Source organism: Myotis davidii, unplaced genomic scaffold (genome assembly GCF_000327345.1).
Source record: "Myotis davidii unplaced genomic scaffold, ASM32734v1 scaffold290, whole genome shotgun sequence".
Lineage (NCBI taxonomy): Eukaryota > Metazoa > Chordata > Mammalia > Chiroptera > Vespertilionidae > Myotis > Myotis davidii.
Genome location: NW_006285049.1, coordinates 2,031,533 through 2,042,371, shown reverse-complemented (window position 1 = coordinate 2,042,371; position 10,839 = coordinate 2,031,533). Strand labels below are relative to the sequence as shown.

Here is a 10,839-nt window from a genome sequence, read left to right as displayed (position 1 = left end):
TTTCTTAAAAGGTTACTTTAAGACACCACCTTGAACTGTCTTCCACCAATGGCTCAGTTGTTGGAGAGGCAATGCCAGGTTTCCTGGGCTGCCACTGAAGGGAGAAAGGAAACCAGGAGGAGAGCAGGGAGAGAGGGAGCCTGCTCAGCTGGGGCGGGACCTCCGGGGGAGCCCTCTGGCAGGACTGTGGGGACAGAGAACCTCCCTGGCATGGCTGCGGGCAATGGCTGTGCTGGGCATGCCCGACCCTGGGCACCAGCTCCGGGCAAAGATTCCTGGGCCATGAGGTAGCAGTAATGACACCCAAATCGGAGGCCTGCGTGGTGCTGGATAAGGAGGAGGGAGCGTGACCCATGGGCAGAGCGAGAGGCCCTTCCTTCCCTTGCTTCCTGGGCTCCAAGAAGCGAGTCTCCGGGACCCTTGAGTGACCTCGGCGAAGGGAAGGCAGCCTCGATCAGCAAGGAGATTAAATTCCCTGCCAGTCCATCAGGATGGGGCTCTAAGTTGGACTTAAATGCACCCGATGTAATCTTGTTTCCATTTATTAAAAATAGAACATCTTTTGTCCACCTGGGCCTGGGAGGACGAGTCCCACCTCCCGCGGCAGTCAGCACAGAACGCTGTGTCGACTCTTCTGGGCACATCCCCAAGCAGGTAAATGGGGGCCCTCCAATCAGCCTCCTTTTGCTCCTCAGGGAAGGGGCTGAGGAGACCCCGGCCTAGCAGGCCTCCTTGATGGACTTCACGGGTCCCCTTTACCAGGTTGTGGTGAGGTGTCAGTTCCTGGAACACACAGCCCCCACAGCCCCACGGAGTCCCCCTCATAGGGGACTTCTCTGAGCAGAGCCACCTGCCTACAGCTGCTGCGCACAGCACACAACGCAGCCCCCACCCAGACCCCTTTATGTCACTGAGCTCCCTCTGCGCCACTCCTTCCCCATAGGAAATAGCACAGCGAGAAGAGACAGGACTTGGGGGCAGAAGCCCCACGATCCAGCTCTGACCTTACCGCTAGCGCTGGGCAGCCTGCTTCCCTGGTTGTGTCGCGGCAGAAAATGGAAAGGAGCTGCTTCCCAGCAAAGGAAGTGCCCGGTGAGAGGCAAAGTGCTCTACTGCTGTAAGGGGCTCTTAAATGAAGGCACCGGCGTCTCCCCTTCTCCCCCGTCCTTCCCTTAGAGGCCCAAACCCGGAGCTGCAGAGCGTGGCACTGTTTTCTGTTCACCCAGACAGCACATGGGCCGGAGCTTTGCGCACTGAGATCTCTGATTCACGTTACAATAAACACGGAATCCATTACACAGGAGGGCTGCGTGGCCCTTAAATCCCCCTGTTGTACCAGTGACTGCAGCAGTGGGGCTAGGACTGGCTTTGCCCCTACCTCTCCAAGCTCTAGCAAGTCCCTTTGTAAAGGACAGCAAACAAGGACACAGCAGATTTGGTTCCAGTCCTGATTCTTTCCCTCACTGGGTATCATTTATCCTTAAGCAAGTTTACCTAACTGTGGGGTAAATACATGGGCAGAATGAGGAACACGAAGAGAGCTTTCAACGCGAAGCCCCCAGTTTCCCTCTCAGTGCAGAGGGAGGTTAACCCAGTCCTAGACGTTCCCCTGCCCCGTGCTGTCCTGTGTGTGAGCAGAGAGGGTGCAGAGCAGGTGCCTGGCCTCCGCCTGCCCCTCAGAGCTTTCAGGACAGCAGCCCTTTGAGGTTTTTATTCCCCTCAACTTGTGGGGCCCGGGGGACATACATGGAGAAACTGAGGAGGCTGGGGGTGCAGGGACCCCCAGCTGGCCCCACTCTGTCCCGGCCCACCCGGAGAGCCCCAGTGAGCTCATGTCTGCAGAAACCTCACTGCTCATAACCGGATGATGAGATAAAGCTGGCAGCCGGGCACAGGTGAGAAGTGATGGGTATCTCCTTAGGAATGTGCTGCCCAATTAAAACTGCCTCCCAGATGGCTCAGGTGGGTGCTGGGACATCTGCCCCGGGCCATGCTGGCCAGCCTCTAGGCTGAGTCTTTCTGCAAGCATTTACTGAGGGCCTACTGGGGAGACAAGGAGAAATAAGAGCCACAGCAGAGAGTTCAGTCCGTCTGTCCCAGACACACGTTTGGAAGCAGACTGTCAGAAAGCCTTGAGGGATCTGCTTTCCTCCCCACAGGCCCCAGCACTTGGCCTCTTTCTCTTCCTTTCACAGCATCCATCGCCCTCAGCCTTCCTCCCACCTACTCCTCCTCTTACCCTGGTGTGGATCAGGCCGCTGCCTCCTCAGCTTCCTGCTTCTAGGGCAGCGTAGACAACCTTCCATACTGTCCATCCACAGTACGGACTTTAGGCTTACTGTGCCCTGTCTTTGGCAGGTTCCAGCAGAGGCCATACAGTGAGGCAACACCCATGTCACTGAAGGATGGGCTCATCCCCAGGTTCCCGAGGCAGATTCCCTGTCAAAAGTGAGTCCTCAGACAAGAAAACTGAACTTGGAAGACAAGTGGCCTCCCTCTCTCTAAGGGCATGTACCCCAAGGGCAGACATTTTAAAGGGTAGAAACCGAAGTGTGCTCTACCTGGCGTGTGGTTAAAGCAGTCAGACTGCTTGTGTTAACACCCAGGCTTTCCGCTCCCCCCTGTGTCTGTATCTTTCAGGGTGTCATCCTACTGTGAGAAACAACCCAAACCCCTCACAGTGTTGAGGGGAAGGTTATTTTCCTCTTGTAACGAGAAGTCAGAAGACAGGGAGCCCAGGGTCTGAATGTGGCCCCAACGGCCATCAGGAACCCAGGCTCCTCCTACCCAGCCTTTCTCAGCAGGCGCTTCTCGCCTCATGGCCACGGAATGGCTGCCCCGCCTCCAACATCAAATCCAAATTTCAAACAAGAAGAGGAAGGTCAAAGGACTAGTTGAGTCTCCATCCCTTTTAAGAAGCTTTCCTGGAAGTCCCACAAACCGCTGCTTCCACATTATCGGCTTGGATTGGCAAGAAAGGCCAGGAAGCATATTTTTAATTGAGCATACCGCCGCACCCAACAAAGCCAGATTGGTTTAGATAAGGAATATAAACTGGTACAGTGTTTGCAAGGAGAGAGGTGAAGACCAGATTTCAGGAAGGAGACGGTGTGGGCAGAAGTGGAAAAGGAGGAGCAATGGCTCCTTGTTGCTTCTGACAAAGATTTCTCGCTTGGCCAGACTTTAGTCAGGCTCCTGAACCTTCTCCTAGGTCCCGCGGTGAACTTATTGTAAAATTCAGTTCCAGCGAGAACTCCCAACCCTCCATAGCTGATCACCTTAAATCCGATTGGATCCCTCGGCCTCCACCAGGCGATGTCTGATCACCCTGGCCTGTCTTCAGCGAGAATTCTATTAGGTTGCTTTAGCCAGAGTTCTCCTTACTCCTAATGTTCCCTCTTCATAATTTCCCATCCACTCACCCTGCTCCTGGCTATAAATTCCTACTTGCCCATGTAATATTCAGAGTTGAGCCCAATCTCTCTTTCCCACAGCAAGACCCTACTGCAGCAGTCCCTACACATGTAGCCATGATCCTCTTGAATAGTCTGCCTTACTGTCTTCAACTGTCATGCAATGTGTTTTCCTTTAGCACTTCTTATCCTAAAGGCTCAGGGAGGTGATGGTGATTAGTGGTTGGGCAGTTGGCTAGACAGATGCAGGGGCCTCCGCCTTCCCCACAGAATGAGGCAGAGTGTGGTGAGCCGGTATGGCCATGGCATACTCAGCCCCAGGGCGCCTATGTGCCATGCCAGCTCAGCCTGGTTCAGTGATCCTGAGAGGGGGCGGCGAAGGATGGAGAAAAGACAGACAAGAGAATAAAAGCTGGGTCTCAGTGGGACACTGCTTCTCTGATGGAGGGACAGCACCAGCACCCACAAGCCTTGTCTTTATTTTATAGCTGATGCCACGAGGCAAAGGCGTGGTCAAGATGTTTACAACATTCTCGTGGGTTTTGATCCTACTCAACTACATGCACCTGAACTCTATCAAGCCCACATCACTCAGCCAGGTGGGGCCATGTGTTCCGACCAGAGGTTCAAGCTTACAGCTACAGCTGTTGGCTGTAATTGTGCTGGAAAGGCTCTGCCCTCCAAGCTGGGACTTGCACGTGGCAATGAGAGGACTGTGCCCTCTCATCAGTCCAAGGCTTGAACCTGTCCAAAGCACTGTAGCGGCACCCCACAGCAGAGAACTCATAAGAGTCCAGCCCACTCTCCATTGCCAAGCAGACCCCTCATTCACTCCGTTGAGAATCTCCCCTCACCCCAAGCATCATCTTTAGTAACTTCAACTGCTTAATGTCCGCCCTCACTTCCTTCTGCTTACAGGCTAAGCTCGACCTGGCAGTACCTACAGAGAAACCCACCTTTTAAAGTGTTCTCTAGGCCGGCCAGGGTCTCTAGCGGTCTGGTGGGCATGGCTCAGTGGTTGAGCGTGGACCCGTGAACCAGAGGTCATGGTTCAATTCCCGGTCAGGGCACATGCTGGGGTTTCAGGCTCCATCCCCAGTGCGGGGCGTGCAGAAGACAGCCGATCAATGATTTTACCTCATCATTGATGTTTATATCTATCTCTCTCTCCCTCTCCCTTCCTCTCTGAAATCAATAAAAACTTATATATTGTTTAAGTGTCCTCTAACCCCTATGTGCGTGTCTTTTTTGCTTGTGGACGGCTGGGGGAGGGGAGGGCAGTTTTCGTGTTTTCTGCATCTTTGTACCTTCAGCATCTACACGGCCTCTGTGCTCAAAAAAAAATCGTTGAGAGTGGCTTTGGCTGCGGAGCCTCTTTATTCCTCCCGGGCGGGCGGAGAGACGTTCTGCTCCGGAAACGTGGCTGGAGCCTTTCCCAACATTTCTGGGTAACAGCGCTCTCTCCGCGCGGTTACCTCCCCCAGGCTAGGGGGCGTGACCTGAGCCCGCCTCGTGGGCTGACAGGCGAGTGGGAGGATCTCTAAGGCTGGCCATTAATTTGGTGTCGGTTGTTTGTTGCGGAAGGTTTTCTCGAGGAGGGCACAGAGTTTGCAGTAGTAGACGGAGAAGGGGCAAAGCCGGACCAGGTGGGAGCTGGGGTGCCCCGAGTCCCGGGACGCCGAGGAGCTGGGCAGGTTGGCGGAGGCGACCAGTCCCTCCCGCTGCACGGAGGGGTAGGAGCGGGGCGGGGAGCACTGCTACCCAAGGAAGGCTCGGAGAAGCTGTACAGTGTTGGGGATCACACTGAGAACAGCAGTTTGGTCATTGTTGTGTTTTCCCTTTTCTCGGTTTCTTCCCTCCTTGTGCGGTGTGGCCATTAACATGCACCACCTGGACTCTTCGCCCCCTAGGACATGACCCAGGTGGCACACCCTGGCCATGGGGTCTCAGCATTCCGCCTCTGCTCGCCCTCCTTCCCACAAGCGAAAAAAAGATGACAGAGTGGATATGCTGGACGAACGGGAGCAGGAAGAAGCCATTGCCCAGTTCCCATATGTGGAGTTCACGGGGCGGGACAGCATCACCTGTCTCACGTGCCAAGGGACAGGCTACATTCCCACAGGTGAGAACCTTTGAGAATCCCGAGGTACCCGCAGGGCTTCTGCTCCCAGACAGAGCCTTTACCCTGGGCAGGAATGTCACAGTGGTAGATGGTGCCCTGAACAGGAGCCATCAGCTGACCCATACACTGCAGCAGGTTCCACAACTTCTGTTGGTTTCCTTATGTATTTGAAAGCCTTTCTTTTCTTCACTTCCACTCTTTGGTTCTTTGTTTCCTTGGCTTGGAACTTTTGGTTTTGTTAGAGAGCAAAAATTCAATCGAGTAAATTTGAAGATCTAATTGGCTTTAGTGAGCGATTCATAAATCGAGCGGCATCCCAAGTATAGCGGAGCCCTTGGAGCTGTACAGTGTGGATGCTTTTATAGGCAGAAACTGGGTGGAACGGGAAAGTTGTTAGCAAAAGAAAAGAAAGGATTGTTTCGGGCAAAGGGGATTGTTCGTGGGGGTGGGGAGAGGATGAAGAGAGTCCACATGACCAGAAAATTCCAGACTGACTGATTAAGATTACACTCCTGGAGAAGTCTGAAACTGTAATTAGGTCAAGTATTACGTCTGGGTTCACTGTCATGGGTTTCAGCACAAGTGACTCCACTTTGGGCTTGTGGTTGTCTCTTTCACAGTTTGCTGTGCATTGTGGGATTTGTTGACAGGCACGTTTCTTTATTGTTGTGACTTGTAAGACTTGGGACAGCTTTGCTCCGTGGAAGCTTCTTCTCAAGGGAGCAGATGGTGAATCATTAACAACCTAAGATCTGAAAAATATGTATGTCACGTGGGGAGAGAAAAACAAATGCTCAGGAGTGGAGCCTGGATTAGGTGCAGAGTCATATGTCACGACGCTGGTTCCCAGGAAGTCATAACAGCTTTAGATCATCACAAAGGTTAGAGCTGTAAGAACCATCTTCTCCAAAGCTTTCATATTAGCGGTGAGGAGACAGTGGCCTGAAGGAGTAATGCCTTCCCCAAGGCCATGCAGGAAAGCCAGACTTAGGGCCTCCCTTCCTGGGTAGTGTACCTGCATGTCTCAGACCCTAGATTTCTCAACTTCCACGTCACTGCCCTGGCAGCACTGATACATGTTTTGTAATTTTTGACACTCTCTATAGAGTTAGTTAGTTATTAGACCCAAAATGCGAATCTACGTCTAATTCCAAACAAGTATAGGTTGATGTGCGATGCGAAGGCAAGTACTGCTAACATGTGAGATTTATTTTAGCAAAATAATTGTTTGGTTATTTTATAGAGCAAGTAAATGAGTTGGTGGCTTTGATCCCACACAGTGATCAGAGACTCCGCCCTCAGAGAACGTGAGTTACCTGCCTCTCTCCTGTTAATACCTAATTCTATCCCTGGTCCCTTTTTATACATATAAATGCCAGTTTTTGAAAACTTTTATCTGTTCTTGTCAATTCCTCCATTTCCTTTAATACTATTTGCTCGAGAAAGATATCTCTTCCCTCATCACCATCTGGGGGAGGAAACTTGAAGCTAGAAACATTCTGAGGGCCCAGGGAAGGAACTGAATTGGAAGGAATTGGAGCAGGGGTGTCCTGGGGGTTGAAAAAATGTTTCTGTCTACACAGCTCCCCTCTTCAGCATCCCTTCCTCGATTGCAAACAGCAAAGGCTTCTGCCTCTGCACTCATTCTTGCCTGGTTTGTGGTTCCTTGCCCTTTGTCCTTTCCTGTCCCTGCCCCCTCAGTCCTGGCTGTGCATTTAATCTTAACCGATTGGACCTTGACATCTGACTACCCACATGGGTCATGTGCTGTGTCATTTGCAGCAAGCAGTATGTCCTCCTGTCTGTCCTGCTGTGCCTCCTGGCATTTGGTTTGGTGGCTTTCTTCCTATTTCCACATTCAGTCCTTGTGGATGATGACGGCATCAGAATGATGAATGTCACATTTAATAAGCAGGACTCCCTTGTAATCCTCGCCATCAAGGTAAGACCTAGGGCCTCCCTTCCTGGGTTGTGTACCTGCATGTCTCAGACGCAGGAAACTTACACTTCCTCCCTCCCTTGCCCTGATGCAGGCCACCCTGAAAATCAGGAACTCCAACTTCTACTCTGTGGCAGTGACCAGCCTGTCCAGCCAAGTTCAGTACATGAACACAGTGGTTGGGTCATATATGACAACTAACGTCTCTCTCATTCCGCCTCGGAGTGAGCAACTGGTATGCCGGTGTTTTTTTAGGGTCCTCACCCCATAGGCCTGAGAGAAGAGTGGGGGCTGTGGGAATGCCATAGCCTCCTTACTTTCTTTTCCCTCTCATTTCCACTTGTAAGAACTGGTTGATGAGAAAGACCTGGCGAGCTCTGTAATTATGAAAAATTAGAGGGGGTGGTGGGGGGATCAGCTTGCATTTAAATATTAGAGGAACAAAAGGATATGTAAAAGAAAGCAATTGGGTACAAATCAAGACGAGGCAAAATGATAGTCTGAGGTCCACTGGCCTCTCCGAAGGGAAGAGGCGGGAAGAATTTGTTAGGGGCACATAGTCTGTGTGAGGGCCAGTCTTAGGGAAACGTGTGTCTGAGATGGAAGGGTGGTCCCAGGTCTTTAGATGCTAATGACACTGTTGTTCTGTGTCAGTCCTGCTTGGCCACAGACTGACTCTGGTGTCTTCTTTACAGGTGGACTTTCTGGTGCAGGCGGAGATGGGAGGACCGTTTTCCTATGTGTAGTAAGGATGCTGCTCTCTCTCTGTTCTCCGCTGGATGAAAGGGATGCAGAGTTGTGCTCAGTTGATTGATTGGGGCTGGTCCTGCCTTAAGTCCCAGCCTTTGGCCTATAGGCTTCCTGACTTTGGCTGTCTTGAGATTTATTTGGAGGATGTGTGTTTAGCTGTGTGACTGAAGTGCTGGAATATCTAAAAGAGAACATTAAGCCACTAGAGACATTTCCAAGCTCCAGCATTTATATGATGGGTTTGAAAAAACAGAGTATCTTGGTGTGGGAGGATGCAGGGACACTAGGGATTGGGAACCAGTCAGCTGTGGCAGCGCCGAGGTCAGGAGAGCCGGTGTGGGGAGGGGAGGCGCCCAGACAGGGCTGACTGCCCCTCCGCTTGACAGTGTGACTCCGTACTCTTGCTGTTGCTCATTTTTTTTGTTGTTGTTTTAACTAAACTGACTGTTTCTATATTTGCTGTTTGTTAGCTTCTTCTGCACATTACCCGATATCCAGGTGCACAACATCGTGATCTTCATGAGGTACGTTGCTCTCCTTCCTGTTCCACGGCCTCTGTATTTGAGTCTGGACCATGAGGCTGTGTGAGCTCGCCACCTCCGTGCAGGAGAGCCTGTGTGACCCACAAGGCACCCAGCCAGAGAGGGGACGGGGTGCCTGTGCCTTCAGGCACAGATACTGTAAACTTTTGGTGTCCTCTGGATGCCGTGTCCAAACCCCTTCGCAGATCCCCAGACTCAGGGTGAACAATTAGATGTATAATGTTTTCTGTGAAACAAGGTCTAGTTCTGTGATCCCTTTAGAATCCTGACAGGACTAGTAAAGATCAGAAAGCTTCCTCCAGGTGTAAGTACTGAGCATTTGGCCAGACTGTCTCTCTAGCCACACAAATTACCTACCACATATCATGGACCTTTAGGGTCACTCCTAGAACCATGACAAGGGTCTGCTGCAGACATTTGAAATAGGAGCGTGTAGAGCAGGGGTGGGGAACCTTTTTCTGCCAAGGGCCATTTGGACACAGGCAGTCCTCGGGTTACGTTGGACTCGATCTCCCATTTATTTATATATATTTAAAAAGTTCTGCCATTTTGACGTATGTACATATGTGCTTTATGTTTTTTTTATTTACTGTATTTACCACAAGTAAAGGTCAGGAATTGTTATCTTTCTTTTAAATATTTTTTACTGTTTCACTTCATTACTGCTGAGTATGTGCTCCATGTGAGTGATGTAGGTGCTTATGTAGGTGGGTTCCGACTTACGGCGAAAATCGCGTTATGTGGCGCCATAGGAATAGATCACCAACGTAACCCGAGGACCTACTGTATTTATAACATCATTCAAGGGCCATACAAAATTATCAACTTAAAAATTAGCTTCTATATTTGGTCAAACATTTAATTAACTCACCCTAATGCCTTGGCAGGGCCAGACCAAAGGATTTTGTGAGTCTTATAAGGCCGGAGGACTGGACACTCCCGCCCCTGGTGTGGAGTGAGGTTTCCCAGCCTCGCACTATTGACATTTTGGCTGAGACAGTTATTTGTTGTAGGTGCCTTCCTGTGCATAGTAGGGTATCTAATGGCATCCCTGGCCTCTGCCCACCAGATGCCAGTAACACCACCTCCTCGGTTGTAACAACCCAGAATGTCTGCAGACATTGCCAGAAGTCTGTGGGGGGTAAAATCTTCCCCAGTTGAGAAATGCTTGCTTAGAATGTCACAGCATCTCGGTGGATGTAGAAAATCTGGGTTTCTGGTTGCATAACCATGAAAATATGGGAATGGGTCACATGGATATTGTTGCCTGAGTTTGCAAGAAATTATTTGGGCAATTTTTCTTATTTCATCTCAAAAGCAGAATTAATTCTCCTTGGTTTTTTTTTCCTAGAACTTCAGTGAAGATTTCATACATTGGTCACATGACCCAGAGCTCCTTGGAGACACATCACTATGTGGATTGTGGAACAAACGTCTCAGCTGTTTAGAAACTGCTTTTGGCTCTCCCACGGCAGCACCTGTTGGAAGAGACACCCCATCCATTCCTAGGGCCTGCGTTCTGCACCTACCCAGGTGGTAGAAGTAGAGGAGAAACTGGTTCTCTTAATCCCCAGCAAACACCCGCCTGCCGCTTAGGAGGAAACCTCGCCTCTGTGGCACCATTTCTGTTTCCCTGAACCAGCGAATCACTGCCCAGCACCCACTCTATGCCCAGCAAATAGTGGGCACTCGAGGTTTGAAGACTTTCATTCAGATCTTGGCAGCTGTGCTTGGAGATTGTAAGTTGAAAGCAGACCAGGATACTAGGTTAGAGAACCAGAGAGGGGTGTGAGGCAGAACTGTTAGTGCAGCTGCACAGCTGTCATCATGACCTCATTGCACCGAAGAGGCAGCAGGGAGGGAACGTGAATACATAAAAGAAAGCGCAGACATTCAATATGTGATTTTTTTTTCCATCTGCTCCTCAGTGCCTAGGAACTTAAGAACCTTTTTCTTGTAGAAATTTATAATTGTTTTTACTAAGAGTCTATGTGGGGCTTGATTAACCCTGCATCCATTGGCTGGAACATGGATTGGGGGTTTGGTAGGAAAATAAACCCTGCTTTTGATTCA

The 10,839-nt window shown here is 50.7% G+C and overlaps 1 protein-coding gene across 5 annotated transcripts; it reads left to right on the top strand.

Moving 5' to 3' along the window:
• The first annotated feature begins 4,897 nt into the window (after window positions 1-4,897).
• On the top strand, window positions 4,898-10,839 carry TMEM106C (transmembrane protein 106C). Of its 5 annotated transcripts, none has more exons than XM_006755499.2 (8): window positions 4,898-4,937; window positions 5,324-5,535; window positions 6,779-6,842; window positions 7,318-7,477; window positions 7,569-7,709; window positions 8,170-8,219; window positions 8,695-8,748; window positions 10,118-10,839. In XM_006755499.2, exons 2-8 carry the CDS (start codon window positions 5,352-5,354, stop codon window positions 10,212-10,214), a joined length of 750 nt encoding a protein of 249 aa, XP_006755562.1. In that variant the 5' UTR covers window positions 4,898-4,937; window positions 5,324-5,351; the 3' UTR covers window positions 10,215-10,839. The 5 variants fall into 5 exon arrangements, with proteins under 5 accessions (XP_006755562.1, XP_015414081.1, XP_006755561.1 ...); XM_015558595.1 differs by having other exon boundaries at window positions 4,906-4,936; window positions 5,281-5,535; XM_006755498.2 differs by lacking the exon at window positions 4,898-4,937 and adding an exon at window positions 4,944-5,059.